Source organism: Lolium perenne, chromosome 1 (assembly GCF_019359855.2).
Source record: "Lolium perenne isolate Kyuss_39 chromosome 1, Kyuss_2.0, whole genome shotgun sequence".
Lineage (NCBI taxonomy): Eukaryota > Viridiplantae > Streptophyta > Magnoliopsida > Poales > Poaceae > Lolium > Lolium perenne.
In genome coordinates this window covers 203383103-203407406 of record NC_067244.2, presented here as the reverse complement: position 1 = coordinate 203407406, position 24304 = coordinate 203383103, and the positions used below count along the sequence as shown (strand labels likewise).

General features: G+C 41.1%; 2 protein-coding genes and 1 long non-coding RNA gene across 3 annotated transcripts; 1 reads left to right on the top strand and 2 right to left on the bottom strand.

Moving 5' to 3' along the window:
* Window positions 1–665: 665 nt before the first annotated feature.
* Window positions 666–14000, top strand: LOC127319781 (uncharacterized). Its single transcript, XR_007862679.2, has 3 exons — window positions 666–1627; window positions 12666–13135; window positions 13745–14000. It is a non-coding gene; the product is annotated as an uncharacterized lncRNA (long non-coding RNA).
* LOC127319751 (uncharacterized) lies at window positions 9378–12855 on the bottom strand. The gene is made up of 13 exons (XM_051349731.2): window positions 12800–12855; window positions 12423–12714; window positions 12156–12304; window positions 11890–12069; window positions 11666–11791; window positions 11454–11587; window positions 11285–11360; window positions 10907–11199; window positions 10621–10819; window positions 10406–10522; window positions 10076–10335; window positions 9899–9974; window positions 9378–9812 (listed from the first exon to the last, which is right to left on the bottom strand). The coding sequence occupies exons 2-13, from the start codon at window positions 12538–12540 to the stop codon at window positions 9678–9680; spliced, it is 1863 nt and encodes a 620-aa protein (XP_051205691.2). The 5' UTR covers window positions 12541–12714; window positions 12800–12855; the 3' UTR covers window positions 9378–9677.
* Window positions 14001–18957: 4957 nt separating the features above from the next.
* On the bottom strand, window positions 18958–23864 carry LOC127319747 (uncharacterized). The gene is made up of 4 exons (XM_051349717.2): window positions 23310–23864; window positions 20146–20628; window positions 19486–19992; window positions 18958–19381 (listed from the first exon to the last, which is right to left on the bottom strand). Exons 1-4 carry the CDS (start codon window positions 23808–23810, stop codon window positions 19298–19300), a joined length of 1575 nt encoding a protein of 524 aa, XP_051205677.1. The 5' UTR covers window positions 23811–23864; the 3' UTR covers window positions 18958–19297.
* Between the last annotated feature and the right edge of the window lie 440 nt (window positions 23865–24304).

Here is a 24304-nt window from a genome sequence, read left to right as displayed (position 1 = left end):
TTCCAAGATCCGGGTGATTTCAAGAGTCCTAGATGAACATGTGATTCTCGGCTAATTGAATGAAATGAATGAATGCCAAGTAACGGGTTCCATTGTCGCTTTACTCTTTGCAGCTAGTCTGTAATTATTCTTGTTACTGGGCAAAGTGGTGATGTAGTAAAGGTGAAAAAAATCTTTTTTTAATGATGGTTCAGATATGGGTGGTGAAATCTAATTATCTTGTTCCCGTAGATTTATATTACAATCAACTTTTAGCATGATTCATTGTCTCTTTAAGCTGGCTACGCTCTGTCGGCCAGGAAATAGCTGTCTTGTCCAGTAAATTTAGCAAGCTTTAGCTATGCAGGATAGTAGGTTTAATTAGGCATGTTTTGATTTGATACCACTTGCATTTTGAAGCTCTGACTGATTTTGCTGAGCTGATATTTAGTTGAATGAAATGAATGAATGAATGCCAAGTGGTACGTATTCACATTTCACTCTTTGCAGCTGTTCTGTAACTATTCTTGTTACTGGGCAAAGTGTGGTACGTAGTAAGAGGAAAAAAATCCTTTTTTTATGATAGTCTCATCTTATCCCATGACTTTAGTATTTATGTTCTTGGTTGATGATTTAGATACGGGTGCTGAAATCTAATTATGTTGCTCTCTTAGATGTGTACTAGTAAAAATGCCCGTGCGTTGCATCGGGTGGAGCAAATGTTAGAATTTGATTGCATTTTCATTATTATGACAATTGTCGATGGGGAACCAACAAATTATGCGCACATGCAGTTGCCTGGAAGAAGAACCGTCACATTGGCATCCGTGTCGTCTCTTCGACTTTTGCGTCTCCGTTTATCCGCGCTCAATAAGAAAAGGAAGGGAAGGTCTAAGGGACTTATCCTTATCAATATTTTCTGCTAAGAAATATTTGCTCTATTTCTCACAAGGATGTCAAGACTCGAATAAATATCGTGATCCATGCCCTTTACAAGGCCCGTCTGGATTTTTCTTGCTTCCTTGTTAACATACGGCTTACAATAAATTAACACCGTAGTTATTTTTTTAATCTTTGCTCACTCTTTAGCCTCATTTTTTAATTCCCGCACCCAGGCCTTGTCACCTTCCCTGACTTTCTCTCTCAGTCTCTCCTGTCCTTCCCCTAATCCACTTCTCCTGTTCTCACGTTCATTCCCCTTTCTCTACCATAGCCATGAGTCGTTGACCTCCTCCCTGCTGGGTGTTTCCCTTTATTGTCTGGCCCCCCTTTATCCCCTTTGTGGTAGCTCTATTGAGTGGAAGCTGCTGCTGCAAATCTCCATTAATTTTGTTCGTTTGCTGAAGCAAATTGCCTGGATTAAATCGCCAATAGTTGAGTGCGTGTGGCTGCTTGTCGCTATTTGTGGCTGGAGTCGATTCTCCTGAGTTAATTGTTGGCCTTCTTGACTTGGGCGTGCACGCGTGGTCCTGGAAAGTTTTCGAGGTTGGTTGATGCGGTTGATTGTGGCCTGCCGTGAGGTGGATGTCGCCTTTCTGGAGTTGAAGTTGCTTTCCGTTGAGTCTCGGATTCCTCTCGGCGGCGCAACAGGCGGCACTCGAGGGCCATCTCTATGGAATTTCGGCGTTACTTGCAGTTAGTACTACCGGTATGATCCATTCTTGCCTGCATTCTTTGCTGGTACGTTAGCTTACTTTGTATTGTTGAATGTTATGCTAGTTCTCATCTATACTTCTATTGTTTTGTTTTTCACTGTAGTTTTTAGTTCTGTCTTGAGGCAGAATATGTGTAAGGTAAAAAAGTGCGCTAAGTAAACTACCGATTTGTTTGATCTGCCCCTAAAATATGGAATGAGTAACTGTATAGCTTTCACGTTTGAGTTGTACTATCTGTGTAGCTCTTTTACTTAGTTTCGCATGATTAAGACACTTTCTGAACTGCAGTATATTGCATTTGGTAAGCAGATTTAAATTCATATACGTACACAATCTCTTGGATGTTATTTTTACAGCTAGTGCACAGTTATTTTGTGTTATAATTGCGAGAAGCAAAAGAATGAAGAACGAGTAAACAAAACACAGGGGAGACAAGTTTTTTAACGTGGAAAAACCCCTCTAATGAGAAGGGGTAAAAAACCACGGGTAATTTTAACTATATCGAATGTGTTCACAGAACCTTACAATAATGGAAGCAAAAAGTAACTTTTGGAAGGTTGCATAACCTATTTATTGAGTACTTCTTTGTACACAATATTCTTTGTGTATGTCTCATTTGTACTGATGTCATTTTTCTTCCTTTTTCTTTTTTTTGTCTCTTTGCTGTCCTTTTTCTTGTTTTCCTTCTTGTTATCTTTCTTCTTCTTGTCCTCCTCTTCATCAATCGTACCTGTTAGTACCTTTATGTTTGCTGTTGCGGTTGCTCTAGAAAGTGCGACATATAGCTGACCATGTGAGAAAACCGGCTCAGGTAGGTAGACGCCTACATTTGGTATTGTCTGTCCTTGTGATTTGTTTATTGTCATCGCGAAGCTTAGTCTGACTGGAAATTGTTTCCTTTTGAAACGGAACGGGAACATGTCGTCATCAGAGGGGCATAATGGAATTCGAGGCAAGAAAACTCGATTTCCAGAATGCTGCCCTAGCACAATCTCTGCATCGATTGCATTTTTCTGAAATCCACGCACGACCAACCTTGTGCCATTGCAAAGTCCATTAGCGGGGTCTATGTTCCTGAGTAGTATGATCGGACAGTTAATCTTGAGCTTTAGCAAATGGGGAGGCAGTCCGTTTGGGGTAAGGTTGTTTAGGAATTCTTGTTGATAGTAGCCATATGTGTCTTCTTCCACAGAATCGAAACTGTGGTAGACCATTTCCTCTCCTTGGAATCGTTCAATCATTTTTATGTTTATTCTGTCTACGCTGTCGTTCCTTGTTGCTAAAATTGCTCTTGACGTGATGTATGTTGGATCTTCTAGGGAGGTGCCATCCGTCTTGTAGATATCATCGATTAGTCTATCCAGGCCATTATCATCTGTTTTATTTGGAACACATATAGTTGTAGGTAGAAGTATTTCGCCGTTCTCATTTGTCTCCTCGGTTCCATTTCCAATACGCAGTAGGTATTCTGCGAACCCCGGGTCGTTTTGAGCTCTCATGTTACGCACAAGCTTCATTTGTCTCATGCATTTCCAGAGCTCTGACCTGCTTAGTGAAGCATCTACTATTTGTGCTCTTGTACCCTTTCGTACAACAGGGAGCACTTGTCTAAAATCTCCTCCAAATACGACCGTTTTGCCACCAAATGGTAGATCTGGTCTGTCCATTATGTCTCTCATGCTTCTGTCTAACGCCTCAACTGCGTGCCTCTTAGTCATAGATGCTTCGTCCCATATTATTAGCGATGCCGCTTGTAGTAGCTTCGCTGTCCCGCTTTGTTTGGTGAATCCACAAATAGCTCCATCGTTTGTTCTTAGTGGAATCTTGAACCTTGAGTGTGCTGTCCTCCCTCCAGGCATTATGGAAGCGGCAACACCGGAGGTGGCCGTTGCTAGTGCAATCTTTCCTTGTTCGCGTACCGTTGCTAGGAGAGCCCTGTAAAGGAATGTTTTTCCTGTGCCTCCTGGCCCATCGACGAAGAATATGCCTCCTTTTTGACTGTCCATCGTTGCTAGGATTTCGTCGTAGGCCGTCCTCTGCTCTTTGTTTAGGTTCTTATGTAAAGATTTGTCCTCGGGGTTTACCTCTATAGACGACTCCTCGGTCATCTCCCTAGGTATGTCATCTGTTGTGTCATGCTGCTCGTCGATCTCAGGCAGAGGAAACGACCGGATGTCTTTCCCCATTGACTGCAGCATGTCTCTGATATTTTTGAGTACCATCTGTTGGACCGTGTGCTTGCATTTGTAGTTTCTGCTGTAGTCTTCAGACATTGCCTCGAGGTGATTGTTCCAGAGTCCACGGACGTCGTTGGTTTCGCAAAACACCAAGATTGTCGCAAATAGCCTTCGAAGGGACGATGGCATCTGAAACAACTCCGCTTCTGTCATGCAGTCATCTAGTGTGTTGTCTGCCTCAATGAGCCCTCTTTTTTCTGCAGCTTGACGGAAGTTTTGCATTACTTCTCCATCGACTGTCTTTAGGTCTTCATAGCTTGTGGCGCCTGTCACGTTGTTTAGGAGTACTCGGAGATAGTATCGTTCTCCTTCAGCCGGATGTGCTGCGACGATCCTGCCAACCTGTAGCAAACTTTTCCGTTTCCTCTTTTGCCAAAATTTTCCTGTTTTTTGCCAAGTATAATGCTCTGGGAAGTCCTTGTATAGAATGCCTCGGGCTTCCTCATTTAAGTTGTTTGCCTCAAAGTATGCTGTCAACATTGACCTATCTGTTCCATCACGGCTGATAACGTTGTCGATATCTTCTTTGGCATTATATGAGACCATGTGCATATTTTCGAGATGTAGCTGCAGTTGTAGAACAGGTGGGTTCATTTTGCTTAGTTCGAAGCCATATATTCTCCAGAGTGCTTCTGGAGGTGTCACCCACCGTGCATCTCTGTACTGTCTTATCTCGTCAATATCGGCTTCGTTTTCTTTTTCAGTCACAGATATAGATGCCCGGTCATGTCCTTTGTAAATGTACTTGTACAGGTACTTAACGGCTTTAATGCTTGAGCATATCTCAACATTTATGTGGCAGTTGAACATCCTCAATAGGTAGGGGTTGTAAGGGACGACCCACCTGTTATCTAGCGTGCACTTACGGACAGTTTCGGTCCTGCCGTCTTGGCGTCTCCTATACACTGGGTATGAGTCCTTGCCTTGAATTGTATTTTCATTAAATGGCTTCGGATAATTGTTCTTGCATGTTTTGCGATTCTTTGTGCATGGACAGTTTCTGTTTAGTGCACCGCAAGGACCATGCATCATATGCTTGATGACCATTTTGTATAGCTCTGGATATTTGTGCTTGTTAGGTAGTTCCGCGGAGATGATTTTGTCATATTGCTCTGGACTCGTGTACTTGTATTTTCCGGTCATGATTAGCAGGAAGTGAGCATGTGGTAGTCCTCTTTTTTGGAACTCCACAACATAGGTATATGCCATCACCTTACCAAGAATGCTCTTCTCAAATAGTTGCTTCTTCATCTCTTCTAGTTTAGCCCTGAAAACACGGACTACGATATCTGGGCGATCTTGTGGTGTTTGCCCACGCTCCAGCTCACGTGTAATTTCTTCCCAGTTGGGGTTGCAGGTCATTGTGAGGAATATGTCTGGCTTTCCATATTTTCTAACTAAAGCCATTGCATCTAGATTCCTGCGTAGTTTATCTCGCGGACCTCCGATAAATGATGACGCGAGGATTGTTCGTTTCCCAACCGCGTTTCCGTCTTGTTCTCCTGCCTGAATGCTATCCAGAAGTCCTTTGTATAGGTCTGCCCTTAGTTCTTTCTGATGATGAAACATGTATTCCAGTCTGGAGCTCTCAATTTTGATGTATGTATCTACAACAAACTGTTGGAGCAGCCGTCCGCCGTATAATATAGGGTTGAATATGTTTGGTCGCGTATGCAATTTATAGCAATAGTATTCTTTCATGGTTACCCACTGGCTATTGGTTGCATCTGTTCAAAGCATTTGGAAATAAAAGGTTAGTTGCATTTGCAGGAGTGTACCATATATCAATACTGAAATTTGTAAATGGTAATATGTGAAATATTAACCTGGGTCATCGTCATCATCACCATCGTTATCTTCTGCAGCGGACCTTCTCACATTTCCCTTTTTTTTTGGCTCCTTCTTTATCTTTCGATGCCAACCCAGTTCACCTCTTGGAAAGAATAGAGGATACGATAGCGGATCATAACACCCATAGTATGATTTAATGGTCTGTATATCACTATTGTTCCCATGTAGTACTACATTCTTGTCAAAATTATTTCCTCCTTCACTTCCTTCGACCCACACTGCAGCTACCTCTGAAGTGATAGGTGCGTTGTATGTTCTCTGGTCCAATCTGTGGTCAAGGTTTAAGATAAGCCTGTAGTCATCAAGGTTCTCGGCTTGCCCCAAACTCCTAAACTGTTGAGAGTATGGGTTGTCACGTAGAATGCCGGTTATCACGCCGACTACGTGTTTATCTTGCTCGTATGTTTCCTTCCGGCAACGGCGGTACCGATGTTCTAAGCTTGGATCATCGTCATAGAAGTATAGCTCCAGATGTTTTGGATCTGATCTACTGTTAGCAAATGAGTGTATATTGTGATAGATCTGACCATGAGCTCGAAAGGTGTAAATACCAGCCGTTCGTATGTCAGTTGTGTCTCTGTCAAGGTGGCAGTATAGAGTTGTAAATGAGAAATGTCCGTTGAAGAATCTTATATTTTCCCGGAAATATCTTGCATCTGAGTCATTGGTTGTCCAAAGTCTCATGAGTTCAGTTGGTGTCTCTGGATTGGCAAGTTTTATCCGTCCTTTCTTGCAGCATAACCCCACTGCTTCATATTGGAATTTTTTGCACCGCAGAATTTGCAATTTTCTTCATTCTTGAGCATGTGTGTTCTTTGTGGTATGTTTCTGTAGACGTCGTCATACGGATCAGGGTTGTTATCATCCTCGTCTTCTATGATTTCGATTTCCACTTCTTTTTCCCAATCTTGTTGATCTGCAGCATTAAAAGTTTATTAAAGTTGTACCTTAATGATGCAAATATATTTAATACTGTATGGAGCATACCTTGACCAGAGAATATGTGTTCATCGTCGCTTGTGTCATGTTCAAATATGACTTCATTATTACCTGCACAACAAATTTGGTCGTAGATTATTTCGTGCCCTGTAAGAGTATATATGAAATTGATTTTACCGTGATCATCATCATTGCAGAATGATTGTTCTGCTGCATCCGTGTCTTCGTTTGTTGGACACGCTGAAGAGGGGATATCTGTTTACGGAAGATGGTTAGTTGTCGACACTTCATACTGTATATTTGTGTCCTGTAAGAATATATATGAAATTAATTTTACCCTGATCATCATCATTGCAGAATGATTGTTCTGCTGCATCTCCATCTTTAATTGTTTCTTCTGGCTGCTTTATAGTTTGTATTTCACCGTTGCCCTTTTTCATCATTGATATTATGAGATCGATAGCCTTACCATGTTCATCATCAGTGCTGAATGGTTGTGTTGGCGCATCTCCATCTTTATTGGTCGGACACAATGGATAGTAAATGCCTGTCCATGAAAGTTTGTTAGTTGTACATACCGTATATTGTTTTTGGAATGTCTCGGTACTGTATGAGATTTAAAGTATTACCGTTAATCTTTACTTGTGGCTGGTTTGGTGGTTCTGTGCCATCGTTGTAGCTGTTCATCACGGATGCGTCTTCTTGTGATGATAGCGAAACAGTTTTCCTCTTTTTTGCCGAGAACACTTCATTTCGACGATGTAGCAATGTTTGTCTTTCTCCTGGCGTCACAGACTTTCTTTGTAGCACATTCAAGGTAGATGCACGAACTTCCTCTTCTGTTGGGATATATGCTGGGTTCACCATCGCAATCGATTCTTTGCATGGTGTACTGCGCTTCAATTCCTTTCTGGCGATGATTTGTTCTATTCGAGCCTTCTTTTGCTCTGGCTCCATATTTGCATATCTCTGCCTTTTTTGTTTGCATTTTTTTGTGCTTTGTTCTGCCTCTATATTTGCTTGTTTCTTCGGCTCTTTAATTGTTTTGTTTTGCATATAGGCTTCACGGCGTTGTTTAAGTTTTTCCTGCTTTTCTTCATTTGTCATCCTTGCATACCGCTCTCTGTCTCTTTTCCTTCTTTCTTCCTTAGCATCCATTACTTGAATTTCTGACCCAAATGACTTGCCTGTATGATAGCTTGTATATTGTAAGCATGAAAGTAACATCAAGCAATTTGATAAATGGCTAACAAGTCACCATTACTAATATTTGATTTCAGTTCAATGTACGTTTGGCTAATTAGAACAATTAATATGCAGTAGATCTATGCCAGTTGATATCGAAGATCATGCTATTTTATTCAGCAGGCTTCAGAACTATCCGACTACTAAATCTGTAACGGAGCAAGAAAAGCCAAGTAAGTACCCTCCTGATACAGCTCCCAATTTTTTGCTTCTTGGCCTTATTGAATTCTTGCTTTGGGAAAAGATGAGATTATTGAACGATACATTGAATTTTTGCTCTGGGAAAAGATGAGTTTATTGAACGATACAAACTTTCATCTTGATTTATATTTAACCTATACTGAAACTTGTAAAGCAGAATTCTGAAAATAGCAAAGTCGCTGGAACTTTCATCTCAATTCATGTCTAATCTAACCTATACTTATCCTTGAAAAAGCAATAGAATCTTGGATAGAACAAAGAGGCTGAAACCGAAAGTATTAATGACCTGTCGTCTCGTCTGGGCAAGCGCAGCTGAATCCTTCGGGAGTTTCGACGCACGTACCAGTAACAGAGCACGGGCACTCGACTCCTCTTATTCGTCAATATCTGGCAAAAAAGGGAAACGAAAAACCGTATCTATTGTTCAGTATATCAACTGATCGGGACTCACCTATTTTGGTAGGATAGGACTCGTGATCAGGACTCTCGTAGAGTCCTAGCTAAGTAAGATCAGGACTCTCGTATATTCCTAGCTAAGTAAGTTCAGGACTCTGTATTAAACACGTTTTTTCATATCTATATCGTTTTTAAACCAAAAATCTTTATCCCTTGTTACATTAGAGTCCTTGCTAAGTAAGATCAGGACTCTCGTAGACTCCTAGCTAAGTAAGATCCTGTATTAAACACGTTTTTTCATATTTATTTCGTTTTTAACCAAAAATCTTTATCCCTTGTTACATTTTTTTCCTTTTATTTTTATCCTTATTTCGGTTGCATTTTTCATATTTGGAATCAACGAACCTGTATTGAAGCACCTGGATTCATCCATGTTAGGCATTCTCAACGTCATCTACAAAATATGCACGATGGATCCGGCGCAACTTGCCCAGAATTTTGAGATGGAGGCGTATTCTTGAAACATGGCAGGGAAGAAAGCATCAGATTATGCGGCAGCTCCAGAACAAATCCTTGCAGAAACATGTCAGGGAAGAAATCATCACATTATGAGTGTGAGAAGGAGAGGTGTTGTGGGGAGGTCGTCTGGAGGGAAACCGGTAGGCGCGCAGAGGCGTGGGTTAGGTGAAGGGTGGAAACCCAGTCTTTAGTATTTGTTTGCATTGTTGTCTCATTTGCTTAGCATACAGATGTTGTTATGGGCGTCTTTTCTTTTCGTGCAACGTTCTGTGTTATCCTAGCCTTTAGTTAAAATGCATGTAGTCACGCTGCGCAAATACATGCAATCAACACGCAAGCACATGAAACAGTTACATAATATAAAATTACACGACAAACTCATATATATATATTTATTTATTTGCCTCGTAAGGAATTAATTTTAAAGATAGCATTGTGCCACAATAACTCACTTTGAAGCAAGTTCCATGTTTCGGACAAGAATCAAAACATCGCTACTGGCTAAACCTATGTTGTTCACTGAAAATTTGAAAAAATAAAATATAGGACTGTGGAAGCCTCTAAGTGCGTGGTGACAATTGAGGGGCAACAGCTTGAGACGGAGTTTGAAATGCAGCTTCTTTTAGGTATTGGTTGCCCTTTGATTGTCATGTCTTCAGATTCTGTTGTCTTGGATCTTCCTAATAAAACTGATGAAATCCAGGACACCAGTGTGCATGTTGTCTTGACATTCATTATCCTTCATTGTTAGAAGATTCCCCATAATTTGTTTCCTGAGTTCGTATCCGTCCTGCACATTTATCATTTTTTGTAAGCGAATAAGAAAAACACCATATTTGAAAGAAGAACAATGATTTAAATGCTTATGATATTCACCTTTAAAAATGGCAAATTAACTTTTCCTTCTTCCCATGTGGACATGAAGAGGGTAACAAAAAAACCAGAGAGCTCCCTATATAAATATAGATTAGTAATCATTGACAAAATACATATCGGGCATGCTCAGAACATTAAATACAAAGTATACAGCCTCAGTCTCTTAACAAATGTTACCTTTTATAACCTGAAATACCATGTACTACTTTTTGCTGCCATAGGAAAATATTCTCGTTCCATATAGATCCAGGGCATGCCCTTGACATGGCTTTGGGCAAGTTTTCAGCAATCCATAAAAGTCGGTGCATATATTTTGCGTGTGGGTTGCGCTGGTAGATGGGATCAATAGGAGTAGGGTCCAAAATGTAGACAGTTCTGGTATCTTTGTCCAGTATGAATAGAATAAAATCACGGCCAGATTGTATTGGAATATGAATCTAAAATAGGAAAGATATTAGATGTATCAAAATTATTTTTGTCTAGACACTTATAGGACAATTTCCTTACCGATTTGCATGATGAAACACTATACTTGATACCAGGCCAGCTACGAACGGAATATGCTAGTTGTTCCACATCTAACTTTTTGCGGTAGTCTGGATGTCTTCCAAAATCAGTAATCATCTATGATATTACAAAAAATATGTTTAGAAAGGTCATGAAAAATAATTTAGTATATATGTAGGTAGACACAAAAATATATAGCGTGTGGAAGAGCATACCCAGAATTTTATGTCAAGGTAATGCTTTGTTATGACTCCTCTCCTTTTCTTTACCATTTGGATGTCGTCAAACATAATTTTCCGCACGACCAAGTTGAAACAATCTCGATCCATGGCCAACTCCTCATTCAGCATTTCTTGTATTTTTTGGAGAGTCAAGCTAATGGGATATGGATCAGAGTTTTGTACCCAGACTTTCCTGTAAATCATTATCATAAGGAAAATAAGCTAATGTATGCTGTCAATTGTATTCAATATAATAAATTATACACAATATATTGCTTACTCTAAAGCTTCTGCAGAATTTATTGATTTGATGTAGTTACAAAGTCCACCTACTAACTCATGTAAGCTCAAGTTAGAAAGAATAGACATCAGCGACTGGTATTTGTTTTCAGGAGATAATGAGCTCAGTTCTTTTGATTTTTTTTGATCAAATGGAATTTCTGACATTATAACATCACTTGGATCTCCGTCACTTTCTTCACTTTCTTCAACCGATGTAGTCGGTGGTGCCCTGTTGTTTTTCCAGCATAATAGTACTGCTGCTAACTTAAATCTAAAAGAAGTAATAATTTCCTGCAGTTGACCAACAAATATTAGCATACAGAAAATTTAAAAAAGAAGTAAATATGTACATTTATCAAACAATAGAGCCATTTACCTGTGTAATTGGATGGGACAGTGTATGTCCGGTCCAATATTCCATAAATTTAAGGAGAAATAGACCACAAGATGAGCTACATAATAATTAGAATAAATATGAATTATCCTCATGAATCACAATATTTCTGATATGGTTATTATTATAAAACATATTTTTCTCTCTGTACCTATCTTTCTGGATCGGGTTTTGGAGCTGTTCTGTAATTTTCCATTTAGTAAAATCGATGTCTTTCCATTTATGACGATCACTCAAAACTTCTTGTCCTTTTAGAATGTTTAGATGGTATTGCAGTCCTTTCAGCTGTAAAATGATTACCAATAAATGTAACGGATCAATTTAATATATTTTACGGAATCATTATAAATGTTAGTGACCTACCGTAAGAATGAGATCAGCTCGACTGTGTTTCCAACACAAGGAGTCGTGTACTTGTATCTCAGACTTGTCAAAATTAACAGAGGCTAAATACCAATGCGAGTTTTTAATGTTTATTGGAAGATGGATCTGTAACAAATATAATGAGTTATTTTAAGACATCTATACTTATTATAATTTAAAAGTCTGATAAACATAAACTTGACAATTATGGATATCAATGTTACCATGTCATGGTCCAGATAGTTTTTGACAACCGTTGTCAAACCGGTAGGTCCACCTATTCCACTTTCACCATCTTGTTTCAATAGCCTGGTAACAAATGGATTCTCAAAATATACTTTAGCCTTATTCTGATTAAGAAGTTGTGCTTGCTCCTTTAAACAACATATGTATGCGCTGATTACCTAAAAATATTAAAATTATAAAAATACATTACTAATGTATATGAATAATCAGAAACAATTTTCTTGTTAGTAATAAGGGTACTTACTTCATCGTCTAGCCATTTGTTTCCATCTAGCAGGCACACCAGATATCGTTGTTTGATATATATATCATCTATCATCACGAGTATATCGTCTTCATTAGAGTATTGTATAACACAATGAGCAGATAAATCCAGATCGGTCAATATATAATCTGAAAAAATAAGAAAAATAAATAAATAAATGCACATTCATATATAATGCTTAATAACATTTGCGTTATATTGGAAAGCATCTCTAACAAAAGTAAAACAAAACAAGTTAAAATTTACCTTGTGGGAGATAATCATATGTTATACTATTAATTATGTGTTTAGTTTCTTGTTGCTTCTCACCATCTTCTGAAAATATTTGCTCATCATCATGTGCTGAAATTGTTTCTTCATTCATCAATTGAGAAACTGGAGACAATGCTGACTGATTTTCTACTTCTGAACTAATTGTTTCTGGACATTCAGAAACCAGAGATGATGTTGAGAATGTAGGTGATTCTGAACACTTTGCTCTTTTGATAGGGTTACCAAGATCGTCATCCGTGGTTGTTTCAATGTTGTAATCTATTTTCTGCCAACACAAGGACTATAATTCAGCAAGTACAAGCATGTTTGTTTCACCGGCAGAAAACTTGTGGAAGCTATGGAAAATTTACCTCCTCATCGATATATTCAGATGATTTTGCTTCCTCTTCCTCACAGGTCTGTCCTATTTTCTGCCAACACAAGGACTATAATTCAGCAAGTACAAGCATGTTTGTTTCACCGGCAGAAAACTTGTAGAAGCCATGGAAAATTTACCTCCTCATCGATATATTCAGATGATTTTGCTTCCTCTTCCTCACAGGTTTGTCCTATTTTCTGCCAACACAAGGACTATAGTTCAGCAAGTACAAGCATGTTTGTTTCACCGGCAGAAAACTTGTAGAAGCTATGGAAAATTTACCTCCTCATCGATATATTCAGATGATTTTGCTTCCTCTTCCTCACAGGTATGTCCTACTCTTTCTATTTCCTCAATTCTCTGCCACAAACAAGCACTACCAGATTCAATATCTGATGCTATAATGGTAACGGATCATGCATGCTTGTTTCACCGGCAAAAAACTCATAGATGCTATGGAAAAATTACTTACAAGCATGCTTTTTTCAAAGCGTTAGAACGGATCAAGCATTTTTTTCACTGGAAGAAAACTTATAGAAGCTATGGAAAATTTACCTCCTTATTGATTGATTCAGATGATTTTGCTTCCTCACAGATCTGTCCTGCTCTTTCTATTTCCTCAATTGTCTGCAAGAAATAAGCAATCGAAGATTCAGTATCTAATGCTATAACGGATCATGCATGCTTGTTTCATCGGCACAAAACTCTTAGAATATAAGGAAATATTACCTCGTCATCCATAGATTCAAATGATTTTGCTTCCTGGGGGGCCTGTCCTGCTCCTTCCATTACCTTACCTGTTGAGAAGAAAAAATCACTGATTGAGTAATCCAATATACATGCACATGGATTTTTCACCTTCTACTCGAAAGTCATGTAGATGTAGCCAATCTAAACTAACCTCACGCACTAACTTTTACAATCTATGCAATCTCAGGCAGGCGTACCTTGTGGACCACAGCCGGTTGGTGTTCTGTTTAATTCTGCTCAAGAGCGCAACAACAATTGCGAACTCGTGCAGATATCGGACGAAGTCGGTAGAACGGCGGTGTCTAAAGGAATCTCCTGTTGAGGTAGTATTCGAGGGAGTCGAGCAGTATTTATAGCTAACTTTGGCTTGAGGAACGGGCAAAATTGCGTGTACATGCAGGAGAGCAAGAGTTTTCCTCTGGTACGTTGTCGTCGTTTTGTCAGATCCTGAACCTCCTTGATGTGGTGCGATCAAAGGTAGAAGTGGTACGTACGAAACAATAGATGCAGTATGCATACGTCCATCAGCTGACAGCCCATAACGGGCGCTCAGCAGGTGTCTTTTTGGGCTGCTGGAGCTGACAGCCCATAAGGCGCTCAGCAAGGGACGTTTTGGGCTGCTGGAGCCCGGGACAACTACACTACGGAGAGATCAGGCAGAGGACTGTTTGGGCTGCTGGAGCCCAGGACAACCACGCGACGTGAACTATTTTTCGTGCGACGACTGAACGAATCGTTATGTAACATGGGCGGTGGCATTGCTCGTAAATTGAACTGAAAATAAAGGGTAGTTCAAAAACGGACGAAAATTTTGGGGAGAAACCTTCCTTCCTTTATTAGTAGGTAAAGATTTACAAAGAATTGTTGGCATGATTCATTCACTTTTTGGAGCTGCTTACTGTCTGTCGATCAGTAATAGCTGCCATGTAAGTTTAGCAAGCTTTAGCTATGCAGATATAGTGTAGGCATGTTTTAATTTGATACAACGTTTATTTTATTTCCAAAAGTCATCTATCTGTTTGAATGTCAATTCTGTTATGGAGTCTGTCGATCAGTAATAGCTGCCATGTAAGTTTAGCAAGCTTTAGCTATACAAGATGTAGTGTAGGCATGTTTTAATTTGATACAACGTGTATTTCCAAAAGCCATGTATCTGTTCGAATGTCAATTCTGTTATGGAGTACGACTGAACGCTACCGCTGAACAAAAAAAAAGCTGTAACCTGCTAATGCTGCCGTGCATATGTTCAATTTTCTTCTTTGCGGGGAATTGTGCAGATGTTCAGTTCAAGGCTGTTGGCATCATGATGGAGTTGAACATTCCTTTCCATCCAACAGTCCGAGCAATCAATAATATCCACAAGGGACGCAAAATATCCACTGGTGGGTCTTCCTGAAACCTGAAGAGCCCCATTGCTACATTTTTTTTTAAAAAGGTGGCAATTTTAAGGCCAAATCATCGTTTTCTTCTACATATATGTATGTATGATCATGTCGAGCCTATAAGCTCTGTTTTTTTTGACAAATCTGGTTCTTGGGCGAAACTAATTCTTCACGTGACCCCTCGACAAAACTATTTCAAATCGGCGCCAACGAGGACGATGCGGAACATGTGTAGGTCGGTGCCTTGAGTTTCCATCACCGAGTAAGGTCGGCGCCCTAGGGTTTGGCGCCGAACTCACCTTGGCGCTAGTGAGGGTGGCGCCAACCCCCAAAATCCGCAAAATCTTGGCGCTGACCTACATATGTCAGGTGTCATCCTCATTGACCCTGACCGGGGTTAGATTTCCAAATAGTTCCGCCGAGAAATTAGTTTCAGCCCATATACCAGATTTGTCAAAAAAAAAAAAAAAGGAAAAAACCTTAGCTCCGGTGCTTTACATGCCATTTTAGTCGGGACTGTTGATACGCTGGTGGTAGGCATATCTGGTCCTGATGTTGCACACCGCCATTTGAGGGCAAGGTCGTATGATCCTTGTCTTCCTCCGGTCCTTTGAAACCTGTCGCGCTGACATGACACGGCCACCAACCATCCCACCTGCTGCCTAGGCAGATCGTCCTCGACCGATCCTGCCGCCCCGTGCGTCGCAGGCTTTTGCTGCTGCCCTCGCTTGGAATTCGGATCTTGCCTCCGGCAGCGGATCGTCGTGGATGGCACCGGCGAAGCAGCGCCACCACACTGACTATTTGCTGTCCCATCTAGCCGATCGGGGGGGCTGGCACGTGGACGCTGTGCGGAACAATGATGCGGCTCATGCGGCGTGTAGCATTGGTTCCTCCGTTGAGTTTCACTGATCCACTAGTGACTAGTCCACACTCCACAATGCGTGTCAGGTGCTCATATGTGTTGTCATCTATTTTCCAGTCAACCGCCTCGGAATTCCCATGTGGTTGATCCCGACAGACATGGAAATTTAACCGTCAAAACTGTCACCGCCTATCGATCTTCCAAGTGTTGCACTGCTGGATCTGCTTGTGGCCACCGGGCCGTCTCCCGCCACCCATGGCCAATGCCTCGCCACCCTGTCCGGGACACATGCACAGTTGCATCAGGAGTATCATACTCCCTCTGTCTGTCTATAACTAGATGTCTGAGGTTTACTTAAATTTATATGTATCTATATACTAAATATCGTCTAGATAGATCCTAATTTAGATAAATCTTAGATGTCTATTTATAGTCAGAGGTAGTACATTTTAAGTGTTACTTTTGCACGTCATATCTTTTTTAGTTCGGAGATGTATTGTATAAACAAAAACAAAGTGGGTTTTCTAGTTCTCAGTCGATCAAGAATTAAGTTAGAGCTTAGTTGACTTCGGAATTTTCGGACTAGCATAGTCATGATTCATGCAAACTACACATGTGGTTGCGGTTGCACATGAGTTGCAAGTTACAACAGAAAATTTTCTACTTGTTAAATTAAATTGCACAAATTGGAAGATTATATCTGGCAGAGAATTAAGAGAATTATAAGTCTTAATTCTCGATCAACCCAAAATAAGTTGCATATATGGGGCTCCAAGAAAAGATCTAGCCTCCAGAGCGGCTCGAGATCGACAAGAAAAGAAATGAGTCGAGTATAACTCAGGGACGGGCCAACCTCAATTAAAGGTTATTCGAATATCCAAATATTTTGTAAATATAGTAATGTTCTAGGAAACATATAAAGAAATAAATCTAACAATGATGACATAAATGATGAAGCGGATCAATTCGTCTGGAAGAATCAACTGAATCGTTTGGTTTCAAGTTTCAAACCCCAAGTGCTGCATTTTTTTACTTACTTTTCAAACTTATCTTCATGTATTTTTGTCATAGAAATCCATATGGTGTTTTTTTTTTTACCATAAAAAGCCATATAGTGTTCCTTCTACTCTTTTATTTTCATGTTAACTCCATTAGACAGATACATATTTGATACTCCTTCGTTGTGAGGGTTTCTCAAACATGTATAAGATAGTGTGACTATTACTATAATTTCGAATATCCACACCTAAAATCACTGACCTGCTCTAGAAGTGCCTTATCTAGCTCGATCAGAACTCAGAAGGCGAGTTGATCTTAGCTTGCTGTATATGGATTTAATGCAGAAAATTCAGAAGGTTAATTCATCTCTCATATGTGCCATGTATGGATTTCTTCTTCTTCTCTGTGCAAGTAGTATTGAAAATTTTATTGTTTTGCTGAGCTCGAAACTAGCTTGACATCAATTCTGGATTGTTACAAGCTGAGTATAAATCACTTATCTTTAACTGGACACACTTTTATCTTGCTTGAATCTAGTCAGGGGCGGACCTACCTTAAGCTAGCAGGGGTCACAGGACCCCGGGTCAAACATGCTATTCTTTGTAAATTTTGCCCATTTATAGTGTGTGACACCCCTAAATCAAGTTTAAAAATATGCATAACTGAAAGAGTGACACCGGGTTGTTTTCGTTCTGGGTCCGCCCCTGAATCTAGTAGTATATGAGTTGAACGGAGCCTAGTCTAACTCACTCGAACTCGACTCGTCTGCAGCCCTAGTCATCATCCACATAAAAAAAATATGATAATTCATCAATTTATAGGATCTCCCCCAAGGCCCCAGCCCCCAAGTCGCAATGCCCTGGCGATTCCGTTGAAATATCCATGCTTGCACACTGTACGCAGCCTTGACGGTTCCTGTTCAGAACAGCAAAAGATCTTTCTTTTTTCGGACATGAGATCGAACGAAAGATCTGGACTCGCGGCAAAAAGATGAAGGCGGTAGGAAACCACGGAAATCTGGCATATTGAATGGACGGACGGCTCCGATGAGTGCTGACGACCCAATGACATCCATCGAGATCGAGGGATGACTGACTGCTGATGCGCGCGCACTCCATCAATTTCAGCCACGTAATCTCTTTCGTGCGCGCACATGGCGAGTGCTCTCAACCACGTGCCACGTACCACAGTCCACAGACCATCAGCGGCGCCATGTGGGGTCGGCGAGCTCGACCAGCAAGACTGCATGATCGCGTCCTAGCTGTCCAGTATTGTATCCGACGCCACGTATGCGTTGTGTATGGATAATTATCCACTGCCCACTTGTCACGTACACGAGTCTGCGTCTCCAAGCACCCTGGCGTAAAACATACGGATGACTAGATGTGCGCTGTCTCATTGTCTAACAGACGGAAAGGTTCTTTCAAAAAAAAAAAAAAGAACAGACGGAAAGGTAAGTACTAAGCGTTTTCTTTGCCACATTGCCCACATATACTCCATCAAATCATCTTAGAGATGGTGATGCGTTTTTGCGTCTTGAATTTTCTAACGATACAGTTTAGTGTCAATCACTGAGTTCTCCCGTTCGCTATCACTTATCATATTATGCATGATCGCATAAAAATTGACGATCTTCCACATCTAATCTTTCGACCAGATAAGAGTGGGGTATCGAACAATAGCAACTAGCTTCTCTAGCGAAGTCTACCTCATCCCATTTCATTGGGCTTACACCTATTTCTAGGTTATCAATTTAGTTAACATAATATCAATTGTAGTAGAACATCCGAGTTTTTTAATGATACTAAAAGTTTTCTAATATATATCTTGTATTATCATGTTCAAATTTACATTTTATGAGCAAGCGCAAGCTCTATGAACCAAGACAGAGTTCTCATTGTCTGAATCAATGGCCTAGGAAAATCTTCTCCTTATTCAAAACAATGGCCTAGGAAAATCACCGAACACCTAGCGTGTAACAATGGCCTAGGAAAATCGTCGAACACCTAGCGTGAAGATGGAGTCGATGGACGCCAAAGCTCAACAGATCGGGGTCGGTGGGGGCGGATCAAGCCTTATGCCAACATGGCCTTGTCAGTTTGCTAGCTACAGATTGCCAACGTAAGTGCAAGCACAGAACGCCTGTCAAACGGATTAAACAAGTTTCAGTACTTTGTTCTAAAAAAGAAGTTGTCTTGTCCACACAAAGTTTTATTCACCATTGCAGCATGGGTGTTTCAGTTACACAGGCTTGTCCGTGACACATCATTAGTGCGAAGAAGGGAAGGGGAACTCTTCCAGGAGATGCGCAAAAACGCCCAACAGTACTACTCTAGGCTCCTCATGCCCAAAAAAGAGTCGCAGCTTCACGCGGATACACTTGCTGAGCAGTTACTTGAGACAGAAAATAACCAAGAGGGATGGGGGAGGCAAAGCGGACGACGACGGCAAAAGGGATGCTACTTGGGCCGCAGGGGCGCTTCGTAGCAAATATCTAGTGGGGCGAGGAGAAGCTGAACTGAATTCCAGTCTTCCCACTATCGTGCTCAGATTGCTTCAGAATGTAGCAGTAGTTCACCTGAACAAATACAGAGTACAAGTAGTTTGTCAGTATGGAAGCAGGCATACATGATCATCAGTAGTTTGGTGAAGGGAAATCGAAAAAGTGCTACTGAAACTTACCTCAACTCTGAAGAGTTTAGTTGGCAGAATAATGCCAACGCCAGCAGTGCTCCTAAAAGAACGCCGGAATTCATCGAGGGAGAAGTTCTTATAATTACCCTCCGACAGTTTCGCAATGTTGCCAGCAGTGACAAACGCATGGCCATGGATGCCAGCATCTCTGAATACCTTCAGAGGCAGGTCAAAAGAGAGGTCAGCAAAGGCAGAAACAGCAAGATCGCCACCCAAGTAATCCCTCCCTGGAGCAGCAGCAGAATCCGACTCGCCAGGGACAAGCCTACGTGGTTCTGTTGGGCCAACTCCTCTAGTTCTGAAACCCAGCAAAGATGATATTCCACCCAGGCTGCAAACTGGAGAAGAATGGCCTCCGAGGTTAAATCTATCAGTCACAGGTGTAGCAGAATCCAAAAATCCTCTTCCTAGTGGCAAAATGACACCCGCTCCTAGACCAAAATTGAGAGCAGCATTGTAGAATCCAAAAGGCACAGCAGCACGGACATCAAACTCCTGAAGCAAAGCCAGCAACATATTGTAAGATAACAATATTGAGAACAGACATGGCAAGATACGTCTCCATTATTGTGATGAAAAAAAATAGAGAAATAATGAAAGGATTAGAGCTTAAGAAATCATGAAAAAGGGGACAGAGGAAAAACAGACCTGGCGAAAAAATTTCAGTCCCTTGTTATCCCAAAGACCACCAACTTGAGAGGCTGAGTGAAATGCATATCCTCTCGTTGGCCTGAGATGTGAATCCCTATGATCAATCTTGTATGTATATTTCAACGCAGATAGAAGGTTGTGCCCTAACTGTCTTCTTATGGACTGTGACGCGCTTTGTGATGGATCAGTTAAGGTACGCCATGCAAGGTTATAAGACAGATCGTGGTTCCTGGTTGAGACCAAACCAAGTGAAAGACCAAGTGCGCGCTCCTTGTAAGATGAGAACTTCAGCCAATCTTGAGACATCAATGATGCCCGAGCCATCAAGGGCGTTGGTATTGACTTGAATCTTGGTACCGAGACTCCAACACCAACCTCTGATGTTTGGTCCCAACCGTACGCAACTGAAGCATCCCAGATGTCGGCATAGCCAGCCAAATTCTTCAACTTAAGAGCCCCTTCTAGTGACCAAGATCTTGCCTACAAACATAATGAATACACGTCCACACATCAGAAGTAGAAACTTCTAAAATAGTGGATGTTATACAGTTGCGCCATGCAGTAATCACAACAGCGGATCTTTTTTCTACCCTTATGATGCAGATAATATAGGGCAGCAAGATAACGACCTCTAAGCTTAGAGACTTAAAGTTGTACTAAAGTATTTGTATTCATTGGATAAAGACAACTACCTATATGAAACAAAAGAAGCTAAGCGCATCTCAACAGAACAATTATTTTAACAATTAATAAAATAATGAGACAACGATTTCCGATGTTCCTCAGAAACAATAGATCCAAACCACTATATATTAGGATTAGAGCACAGTGACACCTATGTTCAACCTTAGTAGTTGAAGCTTTTTGTTTAGTACTTAGAAGAATTGTTGAAACCGTTAGCATACATTTTTGTGGTAGTTAAGAACATAAGGAAATTATGCAGACGAGCAAACACAGTTCATCTATAATTGTGAAAGATGCATGTTGAACTCAAACAAATGAACTCGCATTTTGACTGCCGAAGCTGCCCTCTTAATCACACAAACAAATATCCTGTGCATTTTTGTTTATTTACCACACTATTCAGACCAGATATTGATGTGGATTAAGTCTAAAGCTATATCTGTCAAGAAAAAAGTCTCAAACTATAAAACTAAGTATCAGTTGCCAGGTCAAGTCTCTTCTGGGGAGCTAAACATACTCTCTGTATAAATATCTATCAGTTGACAAAGATTTACCACGGATTGGGATTAACTATTAGCTGACTCACATTCATCGCAATTGAAGAATTTGATGGATAACATACAGGCTAGCGGCTACCAGCTGGGAGAAATAAAGTGTAACTGATAACATGAATGATTAAATCAGCTTTTAGTACATGTTCAGTGTTCATTCGGGAATTTTTGGAGATGAAGATAGTAGACAAGCTCAGGAGGACCCTACACCTACAACGTATCACCATTATCTATTCCACTGTTACCTAGGTGGTGGAGGGCCACAAAATTCAGTAGACGCCAGGAAAGAGTCATGACTCATGCGTATAATAATACTCCCTCTGTCCCAAAATAACTTGCTCAACTTTGTCTAGATACGAAAGTATATAGACACATTTTGGTTATAGATACATCCATATCTAGAAAAAGTTGAGCAAGTTATTTTGGGACGGAGAGAGTACTATAGTATGTAGGATGTGGAAAGTCTAAATGTTTCCAGTAAACGTTATTGTGTATCCACAGGGCTCATGTACTTTCCTAAGTATTAAAGTATATTTTTTATGTTCAAGCTCAGCATATTCTATGCAGATTTTACTAGAATTTCCACACTGATATGATTTTGAATCTTCTTGCTTATTCAATGTTTCAATTTCCAACAATCTGAATCATATAATTTAGCTCTAATTAATTGATATCCACTATCAGCTAAGATGGTGTCCAAGCAGATTAATAAACTGAATGTAGAACTCTACTTTATTTCATATGGAAGTGGCTAAAGGTGTTCCTTCTTACTTAGGGAGCTCTATGTGTTCCACTACTTCACTTTTGCAAGTCTTGTATTTAAACTAAAAACATTATTGGTTAAAATTGCAGCATCATAGTTATTTGGAGCCTTCAGCCTAGGTCTAGCAACCTAATGTACTACCTCGCCACATTAGGTGACTACACATTGATAGTAAAGTTACTACTGAAGAGTATCCTTTCCCAGTGCCGCTTGGAAATTTACTTATGTACTTCCGCTGTTCCTAAATATAAGACATTTTGGCAAGTCAAATTGGCTTGCCAAAACATCTTATATTTAGAAAAGGAGGGAACCATTTTTTTTATTACATGACCTTCAGTAATTTGACAGCCTTACGAGTTGCAGGATACAATCTGGGCATCTAACTAGCAAGAACTCGTGATGATTAATGAATCGTAATACTAACTAAGCATAAGAAAATAATTGGTAAGATGACCAATTCCGAAGAAACGATTCCAACAACGGGTATGGGTTAACTACAAATATAGATCTCAATCCAGGCCACCATGGTACCATCAAGTGTTGCTCGAAGTCACATGGTACCAGCAAGACATTGAATGTAGAACTCTACATTATTTCATTACTTCAGCTAGGTCTAGGTGTTCCTTCTTACTTACAGAGCTTCATGTGTTCCATTACTTTACTTTTCTAAGACTATCATGTATTTAAACGAAAAACATTATTGGTTAAAATGGCAGCAGCATAGTTAATTGGAGCCTTCAGCTAAGTCTATCAACCTAATGTTATCACCTGGCTACTTTAGGGGGCTATACACTGATAGTAAAGTTAATACAGAAGAGCATTCTTTCTCAGTACCGCCTGGAAATTTACTGAATGTATTTTTTTATTACATAAATCCTTCAGTACAGTTGCAGGACACAATATCCCCTAGTGTTGTGCAGCCAACTAGCAAGAACTGATGATGCTTAATGAATCGTAATACTAGTATATAAGCATAAGAATTTTTTTGGTAAGATGACCAATTCCGAATGAACGATTCTAACAATGGGCTAACTACGAATCTAGATCTCAATCCAGGCCCCATGGTATCAAACAAGTGTTGCTCTAAGTCTACAGCCGCAAGCAATTCGACAATCCAATGCAATCACCAACGAATCGGAACCAAGTGGAGGACTGGAACGCACCTCGGGCTTGGAGTAGACGCCGGCGTTGCCGGTCACGGGGCTGGCGGCCTCGACGACCTCGATGACGACGTTGGTGGTGCCGGGCAGCTCGGGCGGGCCGGCGTCGAGCGTGATGTTGACGGCGTCGAAGACGTCGAGCCCGCGGAGCCGCGCGCTGGCTTGGCCCGCGGCCTCCAGCAGGTCCTGCACGGTGGTGGCGGCGCGGAGGATGTCGGCGGCCTCCGCCTCGATGAGCTGCTCCTTGGTCTTGGCGTTGCCCCTGATGATGACGTCGTGGACGCGGATCGCCACGGGGTCCGAGGAGAGCCTGCGGAGCACGGACTGCACCTTCTCCCGCTCGACGGCGGCGGCCGCCGGCCCGTCCAGCTCGTCCTCGTCCACCTCCTCGTACTCGTACTCCTCCTCGGGGGTCTCGCCATTGGATCCGGCCCGGGGCTCCGGCACGCGGGGTCCGGCGTCCTTAGGGTTTTGGTCGGCGGCGGGGTCGGAAGCGTCGGCCATGGTTGGGGTTTGGGGAGAGGGAAGAGGGAAGGGGGAAGGGGGGAGACAGAGCCTTCCGTGCTTTCTCGTACAGTACTATTTTAGATGCAGTCTTTCGTGCTTACCAAGCTCTTTTTTTCCTTTCTATTTCCACAATTTCCTGCTTACCAAGCTGACGATAAACTTTTTTTCTTTTTAAGATTAGCTGACGACCAACGGGAGCAACGAGGGATCCTATTTTGGGTACGAGGGGACATCCAGGTAACTCCCACAGTGGGCCGGCCCAATAAGACATTTTCTTTTATTTTTTACTCGTTTTCTTTTACCGAAATCTCTAAAAAAAAGACCGACCTTCCTAAAGTGAGACAACTCTTCCCGCACGCGGCACACGGTAAGTGGCGCGCTATGGTGCCAGAAATCTCTAAAAATAAAAAGACAGGGACAAGCTACATGTAACCTACTATTGGTGCCAAAGAAAAAATTGGGAAGTGGTCTTCCTACTCATTATGTGTTGC

What these genes read in the sequence shown, in the direction of transcription:
- LOC127319751 (XM_051349731.2), bottom strand. Translation starts at nt 12,540, where the DNA reads ATGAATGAAGAAACAATTTCAGCACATGATGATGAGCAAATATTTTCA. An exon ending in AACCCGATCCAGAAAGATAG is followed by an intron (nt 11,361 to 11,453) that starts GTACAGAGAGAA and finishes ATTATTATGTAG; the next exon opens with CTCATCTTGTGGTCTATTTC. An exon ending in GTGTTTCATCATGCAAATCG is followed by an intron (nt 10,336 to 10,405) that starts GTAAGGAAATTG and finishes TTCCTATTTTAG; the next exon opens with ATTCATATTCCAATACAATC.
- LOC127319747 (XM_051349717.2), bottom strand. Translation starts at nt 23,810, where the DNA reads ATGGCCGACGCTTCCGACCCCGCCGCCGACCAAAACCCTAAGGACGCC. An exon ending in GACTGAAATTTTTTCGCCAG is followed by an intron (nt 19,993 to 20,145) that starts GTCTGTTTTTCC and finishes GCTTTGCTTCAG; the next exon opens with GAGTTTGATGTCCGTGCTGC. An exon ending in CTAAACTCTTCAGAGTTGAG is followed by an intron (nt 19,382 to 19,485) that starts GTAAGTTTCAGT and finishes GTATTTGTTCAG; the next exon opens with GTGAACTACTGCTACATTCT.